This window comes from Cricetulus griseus, chromosome 9 (genome assembly GCF_003668045.3).
Source record: "Cricetulus griseus strain 17A/GY chromosome 9, alternate assembly CriGri-PICRH-1.0, whole genome shotgun sequence".
Classification (NCBI taxonomy): Eukaryota; Metazoa; Chordata; class Mammalia; order Rodentia; family Cricetidae; genus Cricetulus; species Cricetulus griseus.
The window spans coordinates 12,971,857-12,998,219 of record NC_048602.1 but is presented as its reverse complement, the minus strand read 5'-3'; the positions used below and the strand labels follow the sequence as shown (position 1 = coordinate 12,998,219).

At 39.8% G+C, this 26,363-nt stretch overlaps 1 protein-coding gene across 1 annotated transcript; it reads right to left on the bottom strand.

Moving 5' to 3' along the window:
• Positions 1–546: 546 nt before the first annotated feature.
• Positions 547–24,603, bottom strand: LOC113837843 (zinc finger protein 420-like). Its single transcript, XM_027433678.2, has 5 exons — positions 24,526–24,603; positions 16,318–16,444; positions 15,567–15,662; positions 10,018–10,033; positions 547–1,630 (listed from the first exon to the last, which is right to left on the bottom strand). The coding sequence occupies exons 1-5, from the start codon at positions 24,601–24,603 to the stop codon at positions 547–549; spliced, it is 1,401 nt and encodes a 466-aa protein (XP_027289479.2).
• Between the last annotated feature and the right edge of the window lie 1,760 nt (positions 24,604–26,363).

The window sequence follows — 26,363 nt, the reverse complement described above, 5'->3', positions numbered from 1 at the left end:
TGTATTCTAAGCATTAAGCTTCTTTATATTTTTGTTTCAAACACTGTACATTTGTTAGGTTTCTTTCCATTACTGATCCTTGTTAGGTTTGACAATCTGAGCACTCTAGAAAACTTGCCTCATATTTAATATTGTGAGTGTTTTAGTATGAATTCTGTGAGTTTTGTTAGGATTTAAGCACCTAAAAGAGATTTTCCCACGTGACTCACATTTGTAAATTTTCTCTTTTTGCATGGATGATCCATGGGAAAATGACACAGCATGTAAAATACTCATTAAATATTAAGCATTCTGACTTCTCCAGTTGTGTAGTGTCTTTAAAGATGTGAATCATAGTCACACAACTTGCCACAATTTGTATTTTTTTTACCTTTTCTCTGTAATGAATTCTTAAATGAAATGTAAGTCCTGAGTGAGGTCTTAGTAAAGGAATAGCCACATGACTTTCAATTGCAAGCTCCTCTCCATTATGTGGAGTTGTTTTTGATGAATTTAAAATGTTGAGCTCTGTTTAAAGCACTTGCCACATACTTTACAATTTTAACGTTACTCTCCAGTGTGTATTCTTTGATGAACTTGAAGATGTATGTTCTGGCTAAAGAACTTTGCACAATCTGAACATTTGTAAAGTTTCTCTCTAGTGTGTATTCTTTCATGCCCTTGAAGGTGTGACCGCTGTTTAAAGAATTTTCCACAATCTGTACAATTGTAAGGTTTCTCTCCAGTGTGTATTCTTTGATGAACTTGGAGGTTTGAGCCTGTGGTAAAGGACTTCCCGCAATCTGTACAATTGTAAGGTTTCTCTCCAGTGTGTATTCTTTGATTAATTTGAAGTATTGAGCCTTTGGTAAAGGACTTGCCACATTCTTTACAATTGTAAGGTTTCTGTCCAGTGTGTATTCTTTGATGAACTTGAAGACCTGAGCCATTGGTAAAGGACTTGCCACATTCTTTACATCTGTAAGGTTTCTCTCCCGTGTGTATTCTTTGATGAACTTGAAGACTTGAGCCTTTGGTAAAGGAATTCCCACATTCTTTACATTTGTAAAGTTTCTCTCCAGTGTGTATTCTTTGATGAACTTGAAGACCTGAGCCATTGGTAAAGGACTTCCCACAATCTGTACAATTGTAAGGTTTCTCTCCAGTGTGTTTTCTTTGATGAACTTGAAGACCTGAGCCATTGGTAAAGGACTTCCCACAATCTGTACAATTGTAAGGTTTCTCTCCAGTGTGTATTCTTTGATGAACTCGAAGACCTGAGCCATTGGTAAAGGACTTCCCACATTCTTTACATCTGTAGGGCTTCTCTCCAGTGTGTATTCTTTGATGAACTTGAAGACCTGAGCCTTTGGTAAAGGACTTCCCACATTCTTTACATCTGTAAGGTTTCTCTCCAGTGTGTATTCTTTGATGAACTTGAAGACCTGAGCCATTGGTAAAGGACTTCCCACAATCTGTACAATTGTAAGGTTTCTCTCCAGTGTGTATTCTTTGATGAACTCGAAGAACTGAGCCATTGGTAAAGGACTTCCCACATTCTTTACATCTGTAGGGTTTCTCTCCAGTGTGTATTCTTTGATGAACTTGAAGACCGGAGCCTTTGGTAATGGACTTCCCACATTCTTTATCTCTACATACTGAGAACTTCTTCATGTGTAATTCCCCAGTGATATTATTTCTTAAAACTCCTGATACTTCTCTCTGACAAGTATCTTGTGTACACTCTTTTGGAAGAATCTCCTGAATTGGATTACAAAACAGAGCTGGAAGAAATTAAAGGTGAATATTTTCTGACTGTGTGGAATTAGGCAAATATAATAGAGTAACTTATACAGAAAAGGACACCAATGTGTAGTATAGCAAAAGCATAAAATCTTAATAAAGCTTCCTGAGTATCACACCTGTAGCACAGACACTGAAATTGACAATTAATAAATAGGACCTCCTGAAACTTCGAAGCATCTGTAAGGCAAAAGACACACTCAGCAACACAAATCAGCTCCCCACAGAATGGGAAAAGATATTCACAAACACACTATATGGAAGATGGCTGAACTCAAAAATTTCCAAAGAACTCAAGAAGCTAGTTTCCAAAACACCAAATAATCCAATTAAAATTGGGGTACAAAACTTAATAGCGAATTCTCAATAGAGGAATCTAAAATGGCTGAAAGACACATAAGAAAGTGCTCAACATCCTTAGCCATCAGGGAAATGCAAATCAAAACAACTCTGAGATATCATCTTACTCCAGTCAGAATGGCTAAAATCAAAAACACCAAATATAACTTATGCTGGAGAAGATGTGGAGAAGGGGGAACACTCTTCTACTGCTTGTGGGAGTGCCAACTTGTACAGTCACTATGGAAATCAGTATGGCGATTCATCAGGAAAATGGGAATCAGTCTACCACAAGATCCAGCAATCCTATTCTTAGGCATATACTCAAAAGTAGCATATTCATACAACAAAGTCATACTTTCAACTATATTCATAGCAGCATTATTTGTAATAGCAAGAAACTGGAAGCAACCTAGATGCCCCTCAACTGAAGAATGGATAGAGAAATTATGGTACATTTAAACAACGGAGTACTACTCAGCAGAAAACAAAAACAATGGAATACTGAAATTCACAGACAAATCAATGGAACTAGAAGAAACCATTTTGACCGAGATAAACCAATCACAACTAAGATCAATAACATCTTTCAAAACACTTGAATTATAAAATGTAAGGAATGAAAAAATCACATATAGTCTTCGTAGGATTAATTATTTTTAATACTTGTTTTTATGTAGTCTATAAAAGAGTGTGATTATTAAAAAAGAAAGCAATAAAATAATCATGAACTACAAATATGGACATAATGTATCAAATATTCAAACATGATGAACAAGAATAATGCTGTTTCATGAAATTGTATTTTATAATATGAAAAAATTGTAACAAATTTCTTTAAGCATGCCATGAATCCTAATCGTATAAACATAAAATTTAGAATACAAAATCAACTATTAGCTATTTCTAAAAGTGTTCTATTTCCTTGGAAATTGCATTATTCATTGAGATCAATTATACCTTTCAAAACACCTGAAGTATAAAATTGGAAGTGAAAAAAATCACATATAGAGTTTCTATGATTAATTGTTATTAATATATGTTAATATAAAGTTATTCAAATAGAGTGACTATTACAAAGAAAACAACAAAATAATCATGGACAACAAATATGCCTATCTATTCCATAAAGCTTTATAGACATGAGGAGAGGCTACAAAATCTCTACAGTCAAAATGATAATTCTACAGGACTTCCATTTCTTCAGATACCTAAAAATATGTTGAAATTGTAAAAGACATACTGTATAAATTCATATTTTAAGTGAATATTTAAATCTAAAATTTCAAAATAAAATATAAGAACTCAAAATTTATTTTAAATTCACAAATTATTTTAAATGTAAATTTAATGAAAATATAATTATCAATCACATGTGGATTAGCCCAGTCATTTACATTCCAAATGTTTCAATATTCCCTCATCAATAATATAACCCCCATTTGATAATTGTTATATATATACAAAACAAATATGTATCTTCAGAATTTTAGTACAGCTTGTTAATGATTATATCATTTCAGATCTCATCAGGTTACATTAAACAAGCAATAATGAACATAACCCATGACATTGGGTAATATTCTTGCTCACATGATTCATTAGTAGTCTAAAGTTCATTGATTTAATTTGACATTATCAATTGGGTAATGTCAATTTCGGGACATTCTTCACTTATGAAGGAAGGATGGTCAGTGCAAAACAATGAAGGATTCAGAGACAAATAACACCAAGAATATATGTTAATTTGTATTTTCCTGCAATATTACACCATATAAGTGTGTGACACATTAAGAAAGCAGTGACTTTTCTGTTTATAATACTAAACCAAAAAATGAAAAAAAAAAACAGAAAAAAACAAAACAGAGACTAGCAGGAACCTTAGTACCAGGCATAAGTATCTTCATTTAAAGATACTTGTATAAAATAAATACTATGTTCAAAGAGAATACTGTGTCATTTCTCTGACCTATCTGGGTGCCTTGAGCTTCATGTAATCTTAGAGTGATATCTAAGATTTCAAATAGAAAACAGACCAGGTGTGTCGAGAGTGAGGATCCTATATTCTCCCAATTATAGAGGAATTGTTTTGAGAAATCTCCTTTTAGAATGACTATTTTGGTAATTGGCTTGCTAAAATCATATTACGTTGTATATAAATATGTTCCTCCTACTCCATAATTGTTAACATGAATGAATATATTATGAAATAACAAGCCTTTTCTTCATCTAAATAAATGAACCTGTGGTCTCTTTACTATATTCTCTTCTCTTGATTCATTTTGTGAATTGATTTACTTATGTTTGTTCCTTTAAGCAACTCTTGGATGAAGCCACCTTGATCCTAGTAGATAATTATTTTGATGTGTACTTGAAATGGAATATTTCCATTTTTCATATAATTGGAAGTATTTGGTGTTTGTTTTTCTCAGAAAGGTGGTGGTGTTCTGGACTGAATCCATCAAGTTGCCATTACTTGAGTAGTTTTTATTGTTCCTTTTATAAAACTTGAGGACACAGGATATGCTAAATTATATAAGTCACCTTGACTTAATGTTTTTGGTATTAGACATATTGGTTTTAAATGGGTGGGCCTGAAATTATTATTCTAAGTGACTTAACCTAGAAACACAAATAGAGTTTCCTCAAATACATGGATACTAGCATTTAAGATTTTGGTAAATATGTTATCTTTAGTCTATAGAATTTAGGGTCCAGTGGTGATGTAGGTTTTTTCCGCAGAAAGGATAATTAAAATTAGTATTGCTGAAATGATGAAGGAAGAATTAAAACAGTATTAAGTCAGTGTAGGGAAGCTACAGTATGGTAGAAGACCAAATAAAAGAGGAATAATTAAGACTACAGGCTTTTTCTTTGATAATTGGAAAATTAAATTTATGTAATTATATAATTACTGACTTTATCAGGGTGGGTATATGTAATTAGGTTGGAGTTTTCAGAACTCTCTTTCCATTGTCTGTGTTGTGGATTAAAATGTGGTAATAGGATTTGATGGGAAGCTTCTTCATACACCACGTTACCTCTGTTGACCACATGACAAATCTTTTGAAGGGGGATATAAGGAACTTTACTTCTGTGGAAGCTTCTTGAAACATGTATATGTGTAAAAACACTTTAACTGTCATTACTAATAGATGGTATAGAGATAGGTCACGTCCCTCTGTGTGCTCTGACTACATGTTTCCCTTTATTATTTCCCTTCTATTTTCATTTTTAAAACATGTTTACCTACCAATCCCAGTTCCTACCACTCCTCCAATCTCTACCCAACCCACCCCCATCCGCTTCTCAGAGTGGGTGAGTCCTCCCATGGGGAAATTGTCAAAGTCTGTCACAACATTTGGGCATGACCAAAGCCTTTCCCTCTTTATCTAGGTTGTACAAGGTATCCCTCCTTAGGTAATGGTCTACAAAAAGCCATTTTATGTATTATACATACTTACTGGATTCACTACCAGCAGGACCATAAGCTGCCCAAGCCCCACAACTGTCACCCACATTCAGGGTACCTATTTCAATTTTATGCAGGTTCCACAGCTATCAGGTCTGGACTAGGGGATGTACCACATCCTCAGTTCATCTGTTTCTGTGTGTTTCTCCAAAGTGATCTTGACTCCTTTGCTCGTATTATGTTTCCTCCCTTTCTATAACTGGAATACAGGAGTTTGGCACAGTACTTAGCTGTGGATCTCTGCATCTGGTTACATCAGTTAATGGATCAAGGCTCCATGATGTTAATCAAGGTAGTCATCATTGTAATTATAGGAGAAGTTCAGTAAATGTACCCTTTTCATTGCTGCTTAAATAATTCACTGGAATCTTCCTTGTGGATTCCTGGGAATTTCCCTGGTGCCATTTCTTGTTAACCTGTTAATGGCTCCCTCTATCAAAGTATCACTTCCCTTCCTCTCCCTTTCTGTCATTCCCTCATCTTAACCTCTCAGATGCTTCATGTTCTCCTCTTCCCTTTGTCACCTCCCCCCTCTTGGTACCCTTCCTCCTCCACCCACTCCCAATGAGGTCAGGAAATCTTGTATATTTCCTCTTCTGGGGAGGTCCAAGTATTTGTCTCATTGGTTGATGAACAAAGCTTTTATTTGAACAATGCAAAAGCAGAATTTACCTAGACAGGAATTCCAAATGAATAGTTAGGGAGAAGGAAGTCATTGTCAAGAGACACCATGTAACCCAAAGGGAGGCAAGACACCAGGGTATCACCTATGGAAGCCAAAGTGGCAGATTAATATAAATGGGTTGACACAGGAAAACATCCAGCACCACATCTACTATCATTGTAGCATCGGCCCCACCCATACCAGGAGAGGCGAGTGCCCTTGTCCCCAATGTAACCCCTTAAATTTTAGGCCATAATAGTCTGTGGCATATCATGCTCTCCAACCCTGTCCATTGAAACCCCAGAGACCTGGGGGCAGCCTCAACTCTCACATATCCGCTCTTAACAACAGCCAGAGGCCCTTTACCTCTAGATCCTAGTTGTCTAGGATATATCATATTCCTATCCAATCAACTAAACCAAGACACCTGGTAACGGCATTCCCACAGGATAAAACATCCATGTCTGAATCTGCCACCATCATACTTTGGCCTCTCCAGCAACAGGAGAAAAAGAGCAACCACCTAAGCCACAGGCCCCACCTACACCCATTGGCAGAAGAGAGACCTCCTGAATCCCAGGCCCCACTTGTACACACTGGAGGAAGAGATGTGTAAATGACAATATAAAAACACATTCAATAAAGGGAAGAGTAGTAACATGACATTAACAGAGACTATGGGTTCTATACCAACAAGACCTAAACATCCAGGTGAAAATGAAGCAGAAGAAAATGACCTTAAAATACCTTTATGAACATTATATAGGCCATTAAGGGGGAGATGAGGAACTCCCTTGAAGAAATAAAGGAAAAGACAAAAAAAATCAATATGTCAACACATCCCTTCAAGAAAGCAAGGAAAGACCAGGGAAATAGCAGGTGAAGGAAAAATTCCTCAGGAAATCACAAAGATTACCCCTACTAAGAATCTAAGCAATATTGTAAAGATTAACATAAATACCCTTCCACTATAACGAGGTTGATGACTAACTTAAATGCCATCAGAGAGCCTTCATACAGAAGCTGATGGAAGCAGAAGCAGAGATTCACAGCTAAGCACCGAGCTGAACTCCTGAAGTACATTTGTAGAGAGGGAGGAATGATGAGCAAATAGGTCAAGACCATGTTGTGTAATCACACAGATACATCTGACCTGAGCAAATGGAAGTTCACAAACTGTAGACTGTCAGCTGGAGAATCTGCATAAAACCTACCTAGGCCCCTGAAAGTGGTGTCCATTAGGGACCTTGGGCAGTCTATGGGACTCTGGTAGAGGACCCAGTATTTATCCCTAGTGCATGAACTGGCCTTTGAGAGCCCATTCCCTATGGATGGATACCTTGCTCAGCATAGATATGTGGAGAGGCTCAGTTCAGCTCCCAGTGATGTGTCCGAGTTGATGATTCCCCATGAGAGGCCTCCAGCCTCTCTGAGGAGTAGATGGAGGAAGGCTGGAAGGGAAGAGTTTAGGAGAGTGACAGAATGGGAAGCTGGGGGGGATATGATTGTTATGTAAAATAAAATTATTTTAATTGAGATTTAAAAAGCAAGTAAAAATAAAATTAGACTAGTTTATTAGAGAGTATTAGCCAATATGAAGCCTAATATTTTGGACAAACAATTATAGAGATTAAGCCTCATAGTGGTTATTTCATAACAGATGGTGGATACTCAGAAGGCAGAGAGAAACAAGTATAGTAGGACCACGACCCAGACCGAGAAGTGTCTCCTCTAAAGTTGGCATCCAAGGGTCTGGAGGTATAGTTAAGCCATTAAAGTCCAGGCTCACACCCAAAAATACAATTGGTACCAAATATTTGACAAGAATTTGTACGTAAATCCTAAAAACCAGCTTCTTGGTAGCCACAAATTTTCAGATAGGATCTGTTGCCTCTGGTGAAAATATGAATATGTCTTTTAGGAAATGGCTTCTTCCTACTGCGAAATTCAGGCTTGAGCAGAGCATGTCAGATTCCCTCCACAGTACATATAGTCATATCCAAGCTAAGCTTTCTGCTACATGGCAGACAAAAAAGTTTTATGGGAAGCATGCCAGAGCTGGTGGTAAAATGTACCTTTGACATATTGAAAGGCCAAAGGACTTGCAGCCATTCTATATGTAACATTCTATAGTGTATAAAAGAATGCAACTGATGAACTTTGTAAAGACAAAAAGGAACTTCAAATTTCTTGCTTCATTGAAAAGTCTGCATAACACTCTGCCTATAGGCTGAAGATGGATGCCCCAATGTTACAGAAGAACTTTGAGTCACTGCCAGGCAGCAAGTTGTCTCTGTCAATACTTGATTTATAAAAATTACATACAACACAGTCTCTGTTTACTTAAGTATGATTAATTTTTCTGGGTTCTATGATGGAGTTGAGTTGAAGACTGATAGTTAAAGATAGAGTTTCTATTAGATATAATAAAAGATGAATTATAAATAAAATTTTAGACTCACAAAGACAAGATAGAAAATAAACTATTGCCTTTAAATCTTGTCCAATGTAAAAGGACTAAATATTATATCTATGATTCTTACTTTACAACATAATTTTACTATGTTGAAGTTAAAATCTTCCTTTTTAGACACAAAAGAGAAGATAAGATGATGGGTGATGTCCATCTGCATGCTGTGAATATATATATATATATATATATATATATATATATATATATATCTGATGAATAAAGATTTTTGGACATTGGATAGTTAATATTTAGCTAGGTGAGAATTCCAAACAAAGAGGTAAGGAAAATGAAGACAGAGTCAAGAGATGCCATGTAGTCACCAGAGAGGTAGGACATCAGGGCATTGCCTATGTAAGTCACAGCTACAGATTAATATAAATGGATTGATTTATAATAACCCTAGCAAATAAGAAGTCTAAGGCCTATCGATCCTAAGTCTCGGAGTGATTATTTCATAAGTGACGGTAGGGACATGGATGATGGAGAGAAAACAGTCTAGAAGGACCAAGACCAGATTAAGACACATGCCTGTGTAGTGTCGACAATGCTCAAACTTGAAATCATGTGTCAACAAAGAAAATCTCTTGTATAAATAATGGGTTACATTATTTTCTTTTGTTAAACCCCAAACATTGAAGGTATTACCCTTGTAATTATTTACCATCAAGAACCCAATGATAATGCCAGAATACTGAAAAGATTGAATGGGAAGACTATAAATTTGTATTCATCTGGATGCTTCAACCCAATTGAAATAAATTCATAGTGCTTCAAAGTACTATATATGCTATATAAGAAGAGCATAGTCATCAATTTTGCGAGTAATGGAGCATGTGACCACATATTTTTATTGGCCTAGTAGGTATGTACGAAAGTGCCAGGGATGTGTTGGTAATAACTACTGAGTATTTGTCTATCTTACTGCCAACTCCATTGTTGGAACCCATATGTTACCCTGCTTTAGAGCCAAAAAACTGAAACTAAGCTAGCATGGGCACTAGATAAAAACTATTATTATTCCACTTAATGAACATGGTGTTAAAGTAAAAGTATATTGCTGATCCCATAGGTTGGTGTCTCACTCATCCTTCACTAGAGAAACTTAATATTGAGATTTTGGAGAACTAAGCCTTATCTGGGATTCTTTTATCTTAACCCTCCCATGAGGGTGAAGGCACCTATGGACAAATAATTGGATTCAGGCAGAACATAAAATAAAGAAACAGTAACTGACTCTAGTGAAGCAGAATTTTACAAACAATATACGACCAATGAACATACAATTACCTGAAAGGCCCGCTGCCTCTCTGTCTCCCCCCGCCTATGCTGATGCTGGGTGTTTCTCTGGAGCAGCCGGGATGGGCTGGAGAGTGCAGCGCGGGGCGATAATTGTCCGGGAGCTGCTAGCTGCCGCAGAGCTGCCCTGCTTCACCTTCATCCTGCCCCCGCCGGCCTCCACTTCCCCCGGCTGCCGTTTTCCCTCCCAAGCCGGTTCACCCAGGCGGGGCTGCCCTGGCACCGCGCCGGGGCTGGGGCCGAGCACCCCTCGCCCCCACGCCCCCCCCCGTTGAGAAACACTCCGTCCCAAGGTCTCCGCCCCCAAGGTCAGCCACCTGGGCGCGGAGGGAGGAATCAAGTCTGTTGTACCAGACACCAGACCTTGAGAATATGCTGATCTGGAATGGCTCTGTGCCTCATTTGAACCATCAAATAGAATCCCTGCTCCTAGCTTGCGCCTTTTTCCCTATATAAGGACCCCTTTCCCTTGGCTCGGGGCGCTTGGCCTCAGAAAAGCTAAGTCGCCCCGGGTACCCGCGTCTCCAATAAAGCCGCTTGTTTTTTACATCCAGTTCGTTGCCTCGCTGGTTCCTGGGTGTGTGGGTCTCCCTCTACGAAAGTATCCCTTCGGGGTCTTTCATTTGGGGGCTCGGTCCGGGATCGAGACCCGCCCAGGGACCACCGACCCACGTCTGGGAGGTAAGTGTTGTTCGGATCTGCTGTTTTGTCTTGTCTGGTCTGAGTCCGTCTTGTGAATTGCGCTTGCGTTTGTAGTATACAGCTGTGTACATTTGTAGGCGGATCCGAGGAGGGACTGACGGGTTCGAACTCCCGACCGCGGCTCCAGGAGACGTCCTGGTAGCGTTTGAAGCCCTCTGTGTGAGGGATTTGTATTTTGAACTTGGGAAGCCCTCAGTGTGAGGGATTTGTACTTTGAACTTAGATCTATGACTGGACATTTTCCCAGTCTCTTTGGAGAAGGCCCTCAACTTGAGGGATGTGCAATCTTTACTGGGGACGAAGAAGGAGGGCCCCCTTATTCGACCCGCCCCCCCAATTCTTTCGACTCTCTGTCGAAACTGCGCTGCGAAAACCTGTTCTGTGTTCTGTGTTGTTTGGCCTTTGTTTTATAATTGATGTGCATAAACGCAAATGAATTACTCTTTGTTCCTCAGCTCGAGCGTATAAACTTATCTGGCCTGATCCGGACATCTAAACGGCCTTAAAGTTATTAAGAACTGTAAAAAGGACTTTGATAAAATTTTGATGTTAACTGAGAAATAAAAAAAAAAATGTAGGAGACTTAAATAATAAAGAGGGAAAGAAAAAAAAAAGGAAACTTGTCTAAGAATGTCTAAGAGAGTCAGAGAAATGAACTAAAAGGTTATAGAAAATTAAAGCAAGCAAGTCATAGCAGAGAAGATTGTTACAGAAAGTTATGGAGGGTCAAAGCAAGTTATAAAAGGTCAGAGGAAAGTTGTTAAAAATCAGAAAAAAGGTTATTATAAGTCAGAGAAAAATGTAAACTGTGCTATGGTTTCTCATGTCTAAAATTTTAACCATATTAAGCTAATTCTGTTTTATATATACTTGTTTTAAAATGTTCATATGACTTGACTGGTCGCCATTTTGCTAAAATTAAAAAAGGAATACTTAAACCGCCATCTTGACTAAAGATGACCGCATGGAAATTAGAGGTACCATCTTAGAAACAAGTTTTTCAATTGAGATTTACAATGTTAATGCTTCTATATATTACAGAAAGACCTTAAGGGAATTTAAATTTCTTTTTAAAACCAGTTTTTTTTTATGTTTGTTTTTATTAATGTTTGTAATTAAAGAGCTTCAATTTAAAATTATTTTTGAGCAAAGCCTGACAATGTAAAGTTTTTGTTTTATGAAAGATGCTGATCTATTATAAGGTATTACAGTTTATATTTTAGAAATAAATTTAGGATGTTGATAACACACACCTTTAAGCTCAGGATGTTGATAGCACACGCCTTAAGTTTAGAACATTGGGGATACAAGCCCTTAATCCCACCACTCGGGAGTAAGAGGCAGATGGATCTTTATGAGTTCAAGGCCTGTCTGGTCCGGCAGATCGAATTCCAGGACAGGCTCCAAAGTCACAGAAAAACCCTGCCTAAGAAAGAAGTTAAGCTACTGTTTAAGGAATATAAGGTAGCTCTATGCAGTTTTAAGTTCAGCTGTGCTGTTTCAAACATCTTACTAAGTTAAAACCAGTTACAGTCAGACTAAAAATTATTTACAGAAATAAGACCTTACCTAGCCACCTGTATACTTAATGTGTGCTTAAGGCAAGTAATTAAAACAGACAAACAGACCTCTAATGCTTCAGAGATCTTCAGAATATGGCATTTAAATTGTTATCTTTAAAGTTTATAATGTCAGACAGACTGCCAGATCCTGACAATGACCCGAAGATTACAGGCACCTCAGTTCCTGCACCTGGACCAATGAGCAGATGCTCAGATATGAAACCTGCCGCCTGCCAGAACCTGGCCGAGACTGTGGACAAAGCTGCTGGACGCTGGAAAATTGATTGTACCCCTTTGCCTAGACAAAACAAGGTCAGTCTTTTCCATGTCCCTCTTCCACAGAGAGAAAATAAAACCTCTCACAGATAGGCCTGGCGAAGATTGTTGTTCTTTGAGACAGCTGCCTCCAACGGTAATGGAGAAACTTGGGTTTGGCTAACTGTATATGGACCTACTTCTAACTGGCTTCTGTCACTTTTTAGTAGATTCGGATAAAATATACCCTTCTCAGATCTCTGAAATATTACTGGTTGTCAGCTTGACAGCATCAGACAGTTAGATCCACTATAGACTAGTCAGTATGTTAGCTGATAAAATAATGACTATCTACTGTTCAGGCACAAGCTCAAGGTTTTTAAGTTTATTTTGGTTGTCATCTAAGTACAAACTTAAAGGGCTTTTCATCAGGCCAAAGGCACCCCTGTCCAATCCATACCTAGCTCTCTGGACAGAAGAAAAATGTACATGCTTATAGCCCAAATCTGTAGTTTTTGCTAGGACTCAAAGTTATAAATGTGTTCTTGCTGTTTGAACAGATATCCAGATATCTGCTTTTTCTGCACTGTGGGCTTCTATAAATAAGTTTTAACCTCTGTTCCTAGTTTAAATATGTCTTAAACAGGTTTCTGCTTCTGACAGACATCTGAGTATCAGTTGCAGACTACCCGCTGTTCCAAGTAGACTGCGAGCCTTGGACTTGCTGTGGATGTGAACCAGTCCAGCTGATGTGGACACCCCCTATCTCTGCAACAGTGTCTGCTAACCAGAAGCCCCTGATGGATTCCCCATTGCCTAAATTCCTTTTTGCTTTTGACTAGCATTTCAACCTTCTGGGGTCCCTAACTTCGTCCCAAAGTCAGCAGGAAGCAGTTTGGAAAAGAATTTCGCCGTCCATTCTCCCTGGTTGAAATGCTAAGTCAAAGGGAACTTCCTTGCGAGGGGATGCCAGTACCTATCACTCCCTGATGGGGACACTAGAGACTGGGTCCTCCTACTCCCCCTAGCATACCCCTAGGCCATATGGGCTCACACCTTTTAAAAAAAAAAACTTATAAAGACCAGAGGGACCATCCTACCATTCCCCATTCCTACCAGATCGGGGACACTGTCTGGGTCCGGCGTCACCAGACCTCAGCGCCTACCAGTTGTGAAACTGCCATGCAGCACAAGCTCACATTGTCTGAGGTCTCAGGAAAGGGGCTATGCATAGGCAGTACTGGTTTGACCCCCTGCGTCTCTACTACCGTTCTCAATGCCACTATTGACTTTTGTATATTGACAGAACTTTGGCCCAGGGTCACATATCACCAACCTGAATATATTTATAGGGTACTAGAGAAGTCAACCCGACATAAGAGGGAGCCAATATCCTTTACGGTGGCCCTATTATTAGGAGAGATAACAGTGGGGGGCATAGCAGCCGGCATAGGGACCGGAACCATTGCCTTACAGGGAATTAATCATTTTAAGCTTCTACAACAAGCCATGCACACGGATATCCAGGTCCTAGAAGAGTCAGTCAGTGCACTCGAAAAATCCTTAACATCACTCTCTGAGGTGGTCCTGCAGAACAGACGAGGGTTAGATTTATCATTTTTACAGACCATACAGGAATAGTTAGAGACAGCATGGCCAAGCTTAGAGAAAGACCTAACCAGAGACCTTTGAATGAAAGATTTCATTCAGTTACAAGAGAAATGGGGGAATGAAAGGCCCGCTGCTTCTCTGTCTCCCCCCGCCTATGCTGATGCTGGGTGTTCTCTCTGGAGCAGCCGGGATGGGCTGGAGAGTGCAGCGCGGGGCGATAATTGTCCGGGAGCTGCTAGCTGCCGCAGAGCTGCCCTGCTTCACCTTCATCCTGCCCCCGCCGGCCTCCACTTCCCCCGGCTGCCGTTTTCCCTCCCAAGCCGGTTCACCCAGGCGGGGCTGCCCTGGCACCGCGCCGGGGCTGGGGCCGAGCACCCCTCGCCCCCACGCCCCCCCCCCGTTGAGAAACACTCCGTCCCAAGGTCTCCGCCCCCAAGGTCAGCCACCTGGGCGCGGAGGGAGGAATCAAGTCTGTTGTACCAGACACCAGACCTTGAGAATATGCTGATCTGGAATGGCTCTGTGCCTCATTTGAACCATCAAATAGAATCCCTGCTCCTAGCTTGCGCCTTATTCCCTATATAAGGACCCCTTTCCATTGGCTAGGGGCGCTTGGCCTCAGAAAAGCTAAGTCGCCCCGGGTACCCGCGTCTCCAATAAAGCCTCTTGTTTTTTACATCCATACATACGAAAGTATCCCTTCGGGGTCTTTCATACCAAGTCTGTGACAGCAAGGCCAAAACCCACACAAGCTCAAGACAACCAAAATCTCAACATGTTCATTGAAAGTAGATCAAAAGTCATAAATCTTTCACAAGAACATGGGTGGTCCCTAGCTTCCAGGAAAACAAAACTTTGAATTTCAGCTGCATAACCACAGGGTATAGCAACCATATTCAAAGTCTTTTCTTCCACAACACTTGGCCAGCAAAAATATTCCTCTATTTTTATGTATTTTATGATTGTTTTCTGATAGAGAGAATAAAATGGTTTGGGGAATCATGACATTGGGTTAGGGTAGTAAAGTGTTGGTACACAAGGAGGCAAATGAAAGAAAAATGAACTGGTCCAGATATAATATTAAAATGTTCAAAAATATATAAAAACACTAGTAAAAGTTATCCATTTATCACTGACATACATTGGAAAAGTTCAAACTCATATTGGCACACAAAATGAAACCACACATACAGTGGCAATTGTTATTGGCATACTAAATTTTATATAATCGTTATTCTGATGAAATTAATGTAAACCATGTAAAATCATCTGTGTGCTGGATGCTAGTACACAATTCTAAAAGAAAGACTCAGCATCACTTTTAGTAAGGAGCAGGATAATCCCTTTGCTGTTGTTGTTTGTTCCTTGTTTTGTATTCCAAACATGAACCATTGTTCCCTTTCATCTTACCTGGTTCCAGGCCTTCTTCTTCATCTATATTCACAATCCAGGGTTCTTTGTTTTCTTCAAGGCAGGTGACTAGCTCTGGTTTTGATTCAGAAAGGCCTATGAATTAGAAGAGACATGAGATAATATCTTTACATAATGTGGAAAAGAGTTGGGGTGTAACATAGGCTTGTACTCAGTGAACAATAAAGAACATAAGAAGAGAATCAGATTTGAAGTCTTCTTAGTACATACTTGCCAGGTGTTGTAAACTATTCTGTGGGGCGAAGATTTCAAGACAGGGTGTTTCTGTGGCTTTGAAGGCTCTGCTGAACTAGCTTTTGTAGACCACGCTGTTCTTGAAATCATGGAGATCTGCCTGCCTCTGCCTCCCGAGTGCTGGGATTAAAGGCGTGAGCCACCACCAAACAGCTGGTGTAAACTTTTAAAAAATTAATTTTAATTTTTAAACCTTCCAGTTCCTTTACACTACAAAATAACAAATAGAAAACCGTTGGATTCAAAGTACATTTACACATTACTGCTACTGAATTAATCAATTCACAATTCATCATATGTGAATGAGTTATGAGTTACCCAAAATTACAAGACCATTTAAAATGATATAAGAAAAATTGCAGTAAACATTACACTCACTAATACCTAGAAATAATTAGGAGATTGGATTCATTCATAGAAAACAATTCAAAATAGTAATACCAGTTGTTAAACATTCCTAGGGCTAGGCAGCAATCAGAAAATAATTTATTCTCACCTACAGAAACCAAGTTGCTGTAATTCTCCAACATGACGTGTCTGTAAAATTCCCTCTGTGATGTATTCAGGAATTCCCATTCCTGCTTGGAGAAATTGATGGCCACGTCCTTGAAAGTCAACAGACTCTGAAAGAAAATTGTTTCTGCTTGTGAAGATGTGTTGAAGTGTTATTTGCCCCAAAGGAAAGATTATTCAACTAAAGAACTTGCTGTGTTATAGGTAATCAATCAGCAATTTTCAAGTATTATATGTTAACAGAGATCAAGTGACCAACATCTAAAATAGTCATGAAATATATGCTCTTTATCAGTAATAAATAATATCTGAAATTATCCTCAGTAGGAATTGAGTATCAAAATTCATCTCTAATATCAGAAATGTTATAAATCATTCAAAGTGTGCATTGATGTAGCTAAGTAATACTAGAAAATAAGAGGGAGGGAAGAGTGAAAAGCAGGATAGTGCATAAAAATGACAGTGATAATCGTGAGTTTCTACTGAAAATAAAACATTAAATCAGATTTCATACCATGAGGAGCTACAGAGAATGCTGAGCTCAGCAAATGAAGCATTTCTCTGTTGACTGGCAACCTGTCACATCCTTGTGCATACATTTACCTGGAAACAAGCCATCTGTCAATCCTCTGCTTTATGGATCCTTTCACGAAATTTATCTTCAAGTTTTACCTTCCTGATACTATTCTGTGTGTAAGGCAAAGCCCCTTCATCCCATGCTACCACAGTCAGAGACTGGAACACAGCTTTAAAATGTCCTCAGTTCGTGCCTTGTTCCACGACAGGGATGCAAAAACCATGAACTTTTTCAGACTGACCAACCCTTAGTTTTTCCTTTCCTGCCTTTGGAGGATCTGTTTTTCTAGCAGATGGTCATTATCTCTACCACCTGGGTTTGTGACTTCAGCAACCTGCTTTATACTTTGTGCAGCCATTTTAAATTGATTGTGATCATTAATTAAAACAAAACTGACACCTGTATTTGAAATAGAGGATGGGATATGAGAGGTAGCCACAGCTGAAAGCATTTCTCACACTGGGTAAGTAATATACTTCCACAGCCATGGTACAGTGGGAAATTGATGCATCACCAATGTCTCCAAAAAAGAATTCCCTTTGGTTTCCATATTCCAATATAAAATTCCATTATTTCACAGTTTTGCAGTTATGCAAGTGATTCCATTGTCTCTCAAGTTTATTTTGAACAGCAAAAATGCCTCTTTTGCACTCACTGTTAAATGCTGTCTACTCAAACCTAAATATGACACTCCTGCACCCAATTTAGTAAAATTTGTTGCTAATGAAGACACTTCAGTTCCAAACACCTCAGTTTTTCCTTTTGAAAATTTGATTGTTTGCAAATCCACCTAAGTATGAGCACTCTTTACCAGCCAGCTCTGCACTAGTTCATTATTTCAAAAATATATTATATGAACATATTATGTGATATTGCATTGAGTTGCAAATGTGTCCTATATTGACTGTCTTGATTCTTTAAGGAATTACATAGTAATAATTCAAATTTCAATTAAATATGGAATATTTTATGTTATCTATTTTTTCTTGCCATTTTTCTTTCTAGGTAGGAAGATATGCAGAGATTATTGATTCCTGCCATGATATGAGGATGCAGAAATGCAAAATGCAAATAGAGTGTTAAAGTGTTTCTACTTATTGTTAAATTATTACAGTCTAGATTGCTAACAGTCTTGCATTAGAAAAAATACAAATTGAACCTGACCCAAGAACATTTTGACCTTGAGCACACAAAGAACAGAGCAATCAGTTTGTATGGTAGGCTTTCAGCTCTTAAATTTAGAATGCCCTAAGATCTACAGGATTGTTTAGAAAACTTTCCTCCAAAAGCAGAAAGAAACAAATTCTGCATCTAAGAACACTCTAACACTTGGCACCATAAAGACAGATGGGAAATGATTTAAAGAACAAACATTTCAATGACTAGAATGTGGGTAATGTGCTATTGTTTAAAATTAAAGTGTATGTATATTCCCATTAATGTTTTCTCTATGTACTTCCACATATTTGTATCGGATGGTTATCTATTAACCAAACCATTCTATTTATTTGTAAAATGGTATACTAATCATATAGCATAGGTCCTGGCTGGGATGATAATAGTACCTATAGGCTAATGTGAAATATGAAAAAATAAATGACAGAGACAGATATTGAGGTTCAAGCTTCAAGCTGAATATAAGATAAGCAGCTGGCCACTGGCTTCCTCCCTCTACTTCAGGCTGGATGGGGTCATTCTTTCTCCAGTAGCTCTCACTGAGCATCAGACTGTAACTGTTCTTCAGCATGGCTAGACAATAGATACCTCTCTGAGATCTTGCTTCTGTCTTTTGTACATCCCTAATGTTGCGTTTAAAGGTGTGAGCTATAATTCTCCTTTAGTTCTTCTGTGGATCTTGGTGGTCTTGGACTCACAGAGAGATGTCTATGTATTAGTGGTGATCCAAGGACTAAAGGTATGTACCACCACCTCCTACCTTCTGTGCTGGGATTAAGTGTGTGTGCCTGGTTTCTATAGCTTGTGCCTGATTTAGCTTTGTGAATCCCCAGGAAGCTCTAATAAATGATAAACAATATATCACCACACTAATGTTTTTGAACCCTTCCTTACCAAATGAGATAATATTTGGATAAGAAGGTGTGGCCTTCCAGTAGTAGCTGTGGAGTTTTTTTTTTTTTTTTTTTTTTTTGAGGTTATGCATTCTGCATGTCCTCTTTGAAATTTCAGATGCCCATGCCAGCCTCAGGGTCTCTCTCTGTCTCTCTCTCCCTCTCCCTCTTCTCTCTCTCTCCCACTTACTTTTCCTCCCCCTCCCTCTCCCCACCCTCTTCATGCTATCTGATAATCACAGGACTCCATTCAGGGACAACTCTGACACATAACTAGCATAGTAGCATTTGTTAGTTATGGAGAAAATTTCTATAATGCCTTACTTCTATGCTTGGCTGTAAAGCCAGACCCAGACTGACAAATATTCAGCTTGTTGAAACTGAAACATAGCCTTCCCCTTTAAATACATCCTCACCATATTTCTATTTTCCAAGGTTTCCTTCAATGCCAAAACTTGGCTGTACTGGAATTTACACTGTATTTCTGATTGATATAAACTCAAAGTTCCACCTGCCTCTGCTTCTGAAGTGCTGTCATTAATAGCATGCACCACCATGCCAATACCTAAGCTATTTTTTTTTGCATTTGATCATGTATGTTTTTTTCAACTTTTTTATTTTAATTAGAAACAGGATTGATTTACATGACAATCCCAGTTCCCTTCTCCCTCCTGTCCTCCCCTACAACCACCCCCCACAACTAAAACCCTACCTATCCCATATCCTTTCTGCTTCCCCTGGATGGTGAGGCCTTCCATAGGGTGTCATCAGAGTCTATTGTATCCTTTGGAGTAGGGCCTAGGACCACCCCATTTGTGTTGGCTCAGGGAGTATTCCTCTATGTGGAATGGGCTCCCAAAGTCCACACCTATGCTAGGGATGAATACTGGGCTTCTACAGGAGGTCCCGTTGATTTCTGATGTTTCCTCACAGAAACCCATGTTCCTGGAGTCTGGATCAGTCTTACACTGGTATCCCAGCTATCAGTCTGGGGACCAAGAGTCCCCCTACATTCATGTCAGCTGTTTCTGTGGGTTTCACCAGCCTGGTCTGGACCCCTGTGCTCTTCACTCGTCCTTCTCTGAATCTGGGTTTCAGTTCAGTTCGGCACCTGTTAAAAGCATATGCCACACGGAGCCTACTATACATTTCCTACCAGAAACATTACACCATGTAACCACAGTTGCATTGTCAAACCCTGAATGTATACATGTATGCAGCAACATTATCTCATCTCCTAGCACACTTCATGTTTTCCCTATAATTACAAAGCTTCCTTTGTGGCGGAAGAAAACAAAGCACTGTCATGAAAATTCTTAGCCAAGCCTAACCATAGCATGTTGCAACCTTCCCTCTTACAGCATGTTCATATCCAAATTGTCTTTTATGAAAATAAAATATACTGATAAGGTAAGACAAATTAAAACAAATTTTTAAAAAGGATGAAAACTACTGATCAGAATAAAAAGCAAAATGAGAATAAAATCTTCAGATATTTTTGAGCTAGAGTACCAAGTGACAAGTTCTGCAATGGCCAGAGAAAGCTCACAGATAATGCATTAAGTAAGAGGCTAAGATTTATATGAGAGGAACTTTTAAAAACACTCTGATTCATGCAAACATAAATAAAGAAAATAATCCTGTTTTGTAGACTGGGCAAATATAATAAAAATAAAGGTACCTGAATGAAACTAAACTTAATATGCAAATACAGACTCTCTGAACAGAATGGGCACCCATAGTTTGTTGATGGGTTAATTATTAAGCACTCTACATATAAGTTACAGTTGTGTAGCTTTGTCCTCCTTTGGAACTCCAAACAGTGGGTACAGGGGCTGTCTACTATTATCTTCTAGATTTATTTGTTATATATACACAGTGTTCTGTCTGCATGTATCTTTTCAACTCTTTTCCTGGCTTTTGGGACCCTACTCCTCATGCTAGTTTGCCTTGCCCAGTTTTTATACATGAGGGATGCTTAGTCTTACTGCAACTTGTTATGTCTTGTTGGTACTCACAGGCCACCTGACCTTTCCTGAAGAGAAATGGAAGAGGAGAGGCTGGATGGGGACAGAGGGCAGTGGGGATAAGGGCACTGAGAGGAAATGAGAGAGGGAAAACTTCAGAAGTGACGTAAAATATATAGACAGACAGACAGATTTAAATTAAAAGTGAAAACCAAATGTCAATGCCAGTTAATAATGGTGGTAAAGTCATGACAGAAGGTCTCCCCTCAAAGTCTATATGTTAGACTACATCATGGAGAAGACGGGGCTTTTTTCCCCCAGTGGAAAGGACTTGGATTATTTGGGGTGTGCACTTTCTAGGGACCAGAGGACCCCAGGTTAGAACCATTTCTTCTTTGCAGAAAAGGAGACATTTCCTAATGAAAAAGTTATTATGAATAAAGTATGCTAGTAATGTAACTCCTCAGGCAAAACCAGGAGGGCAGACATGCACTTTTTGAGGAAATGAATATATGCAAATAAAAGAATTATATACAACTAAAACAATTTGATGAGTCATTTAGAAGATAGATGTTACAGCACTTGGCTTGTAGGAGGTAGAGTCAAGGAGATAGACAGGTAAATAAAGTAAGGTAAATGGGGTGCAGCACTCTGGTAGTAGGTTTATCTTACTTTTTATTTTAAAGCACATTTTTGCATCTCATATTACAATCTGAATATATTTTATTTTTGATTATTTTCATTTAAATGAAAACAATCTCATTTTATGTATCAATCACAGTTCCCTCTCCCACCTGTCCTACCAAGTCCCCATCCCATCCCCCATCCACTATCAGCATGGGTGAGGCCTCCCATGGGGAATCAACAATGTCTGCATATCATTTGGGGCAGGATGTAGGCCCATGCCTGTGTATCTAGGCTGAGAGAGTTTCCCTCCAAACAGAAAGGACACCCAATTCCTGTTGGTGAACTAGGGATAACTACTGATTTCACTGACTGAGGCCCCATAAACTGTCGAAGCCACCAAAACTGACAGCCATGCTCAGGGGCCTTATTTAGGTTTTGTGCTCATTATACAGCTGGCATTCTGGGGTCTGTGAGCACCCAGTTGTTCAGGTCAACAGTTTCTGTGGGTTTCCCTAGCATGGTCTTGACACCTTTGCTCATCCCACATCATTTCTATAGCTGGACTCCAGGAATTCAGCTCAATGCTTATCTGTGAATCTCTGCTTCTGCTTCCATCAAGTACCGGATCAAAGAAATATGATGGCATTTATGCAGTGATCAATCTCATTATAATGGAACAACATTTAAGGTAAACTCTACACTGTTGCTTAGATTCTTAATTGGGGTCATCCTTGTGTATTCCTGAAGACTTCATTAGTGCCAGATTTTTCCTTATGTTCATAATGGCTCCCTCTATTAAAGTATCTCTTTTCTTCCTGTCTTTCTCTGTTTTCACCCAACTCGACCTTCCTGACCCCTTATGTTCTGCTCCATCCTTCTCTTCTCCCCTCCTCTTTCTCCTACCTTCCTTCCCACTTTCTCCAAAATTGCTCAGAAGGTCTTGTCCCTTTCCCCTTTTCTGGGGGACCATATATGTCTATGTTACTTTCCTCCTTCTCACAGGCTTGTGTAAAGTGTGCCTCCATTGGAGATTTGGACCTGCACCCACTGAGAGAGTTAAGTGTTGCCATTCTCCTACCCTGCCCCTCCTTGGAGGACCATGATCAGGTACATGGTCACTTCCTGTCCACAGAATTCCTCAGAGACCTGGGGGCAGATGAAACCATCCAGAGTCTGCTGTCATCTGAGTCTTGGACCCACACGCACCCACAGGGGGATATGAGTGACTGGCCTTCTCCTGCTCTCCTCCCTTCTTCTAGTTAGAGGCTCCTAATCCAGGCAGATAGTACTGTCCAACCCATTGAATTTCCCAGAGTACTGGGGGTAGAAGAAACCATCCAGTATCTGATAACACTGGTGTCTGAGACTCATTTGCAACCACCAGGAGAGAGACTTCAGGATAGATCAAACTATCCAGCATCTACAACCATTTGAGCCTTGGATCCATACCCACCAGGAGAGGGAGAGGCCCCACCTGTACCTATTGAAAGAAGGAATGGGAAATTGATAGTACATGATCAGAAAATAAAGACTAACATAACACAACCAGGGTCTAGGGATTCTGCACCAGCAAAACCTAACAATCTAGGCAATAGTGGAGAGGGTACCTTAAATGCCCTTCACCTATAATGAGATTGATGACTAGCTCATATGCCAACCTAGAGCCTTCATCCAGTAGATGATGGAAGCAGAAGTAGAGACCCACAGCTAAACACTGAGCCGAACTCCTAGAATCCAGTTGCAGAGAGGGAGGAGTGATGAGCAAAGGGGTCAAGACCAGGTTGGAGAAACCACAGAAACAGCTGACCTGAACAAGAGGGAGCTTATGTACCCCAGACTGATAGCTGAGAAACCAGCATAGGACTGACCCAGACCCCCTGAACATGGGTGTCAGTTGGGAATCCTAGGCAGTCTATGCGGCCTCTGGTAGTGGGTCAGGATTTATCCAAAGTGTAGGAATGGGGAGTGAATTCCCCTTAGAAAGAAACTTTCTCGGCCTAGCCTAGAAACTATGAGGAGGGCCTAGGCGCTGCTACATAAGATTTGACACAATTTGAAGATCTCCCATGGGGATCAGATGGAGATGGGATATTGGGTTGGTGGGAGGCACAGTAGGAGGGGAGGGAGAGTGAACTGAGATTGATGTGTCAAACAAGATTGTTTCTAATTTAAATTTTAAAAAAGGCTATGAGAAAAATAGCATTTAGGGTTTGCCTACCATGTGACTTTAATCTTGTAGAAGAGGAAAATTCCCATTGCTAATTTCCAGGAGCCCTTTTCATACATATTTAAAAATGAATAAATTAGATAGTGTCAACAGACCCTGGAGATTATTTTTGGAATTTAGATTAAATAACATATTTATCATTTTCCTTATTTTAATTTAACTGTCTCACTGGAGAATGTCTGAAAGTTTAGTCTTCGTCTAAGTAGATAGTCTCAGCATCATTACTTGTGAAAGAACTAGACCCAAATTTCACTGGCCCACAGCAGGTTGCAGCAAGTCATGGTGTAGGTATGGGAGATCTGGACATTCCCTGCTCTAACAATCCCAGGACTGTGCCCAATTCCTAGCTTCTGGCATGGATGCAGGCAGAGAAAGTCTCATCCTCCTTTCACGGTTTGGCAAATAGGAATTTCACCATGTTCCAGTGCATATATGGACAACACCAAATGTACCTTTTTGTTTTCTGTTTATCTTTAGGAGTGTGGTGGAAGGTCTCAGGGGAGGGGGACAGATAAGGGAAGAACTCAACCCAATTGGAGTATATGATGTGAGATTTGCAATCACTAAAATCACTTTTAATAAAAGAAGTATACTCTATTATTTCAGTGGAAAGTATTGGCTATGCTTAATCAGGATTAATATTTCCACAGGATGTAGTTACACAAACCTTTAATAGTAGCACTGAAGAATCAGAGGCAGACAGACCTAGGAATTTAAGGCTAACCTGGTCCAGAGATTCAGTTCTAGGGTATGCACTCATGAACTTGTAGGCCTGAGCCTTGATAGGAACCTGTTTCACCATCGATACAGAAAAATGACCTCTCTACCCTGTGTCTTCTCTGGTGAACTGAGATCTTATAGGGGCATGTAAAGGATCTGGGACATTCCTCACATTTGTATGGTCTGAGATTTCTGTGGAGTCTTCCCTGGTGACCCTTACATATATAGTTGGTTTATGAATATGGCAAACAGGAACAGGCTCATGGGTAGACATTTGTGGACTGAAAAGGAACTCTAGATCCTCCATAGGGACATATTCATAACAATCGGGTGTCAGGGACACGTCCTGGGACCTGGATGTGTCCACAAATCACTCTTCCAGAATCACAGAGTACTCTATAAGAAACACCTCCCTGTTCAGGCTCAGGATACTGTCCTCTCTGGATAATGAGAAGGGAGTCTCGCTGATTTGTGAGATTGTTAAAAAAACCAACATTTACATCAGCAGTGTTCAAGACTATGTTGTGGCCATCTGTGTTGTCTTCAGACTGGTAAGACCAGGGGAGATACACTGGTTGTACCTCTGAAAGACCCCCCCCCCCGGGCCGTAGCCTTTCTACTCTGGTTGGCAGCTGGCAGGGCGCGCTGAATACATCCTTCCCTCCTTAGCACTCTCCCCTCCTTAGCACTCTCCCTGACCTTTTGATCTCTGCAGCTGCTGGCCCTCACTCCCCGCCCCACGCAAGGCCAACCCCCACCAGATCGCTCCGTCCCAAGGCCAGCCATCTGGACCGGCAGGAGATAAGGCCATTTCGCCTGGCTATTAAACCTTGAGAAAATGCTGATTTGATGCTTTTCGCTTCTGTACTATGCCTGTTTTCCCTTATAAAAAGGACCCTCCTTCCGGGGCTCGGGGCTTGGCAAAACAGAAGCTAAGCCCCGGATATCCATGTTATTAATAAATCCTCTTGTTCTTGCATGCAAAGTTCGTGGTTTCGCTGATTCCTGGGTGTGGGTCTTCTTCCACGAAAGTACCTATGCGGGGATCTTTCACCTCCATAGGGAGATGTTCATAAGAAGGTCTCCTCAGGGACTCTGCCTGGTACCTGGAGGTGTCTTGACTTGCTCTGCTGAGATCCAGAGCAACTCCATAAGAAACACCTCTCTCTTCAGGCTCAGGATACTGTCGTGTCTGGGATAATGAGAATGGAGTCCATCCCATTTTCAGGACTACTCACACCACTATTTACTTCACCAACTTTCAAGAAAGTGTTTTGGCCATCTTCACTGTTTTCATAGCCTGTGGAAATAAGAGACTGTGTAACTGTGCTCAGGAAAGGATGTCCTCCTACAACATCCCTTTTATATCCAGGATCCACAATTACCTGTTGCCAATAACATGTCTTGTGGGAAACTGCAAGGGTGTCCTTGCATTCTGCTGTGTTGTAGTTCTTAATGATTGCTGTTCTATGAAAATCTTGATCACTTCTTTTAATGGCATGTTCTCAGAAAAGAGGGCTTCCTGTCCCTGAACTGAGACATGAACCTGGAAACAAAGCCAGATGACCATTAACAATGAATCTGTGGATGAGAGAAAACCTGCATGAGATTGATTGCATGGGATCCCTGGACTATGGGTTAGCTCATAAGCGTATCACTCATTTCTAATGATGTTACCCTGGCATCTACATGGTCTGGTTTCTAAAGTCACTATACACACTGTTTTTTACAAGGGTTGAATCAATGCTTTCTTCTAGGGAAGAAACAAAGTTAGGTTCTTAGAGCTCTAGCCAGAACATGTTCCTCAAATGATCAGTACATTGAAGGAAAATCAGATGAAAT

Excerpts from the sequence above, each read along its gene's own strand:
- LOC113837843 (XM_027433678.2), bottom strand. The coding sequence starts at position 24,603 with ATGGTGAAACAGGTTCCTATCAAGGCTCAGGCCTACAAGTTCATGAGT. Across the intron at positions 16,445-24,525 it reads GAACTGAATCTCTGGACCAG|AGTCTGTTGACTTTCAAGGA; the intron begins GTTAGCCTTAAA and ends ATTTTCTTTCAG. Across the intron at positions 15,663-16,317 it reads CAGCAACTTGGTTTCTGTAG|GCCTTTCTGAATCAAAACCA; the intron begins GTGAGAATAAAT and ends TCTAATTCATAG.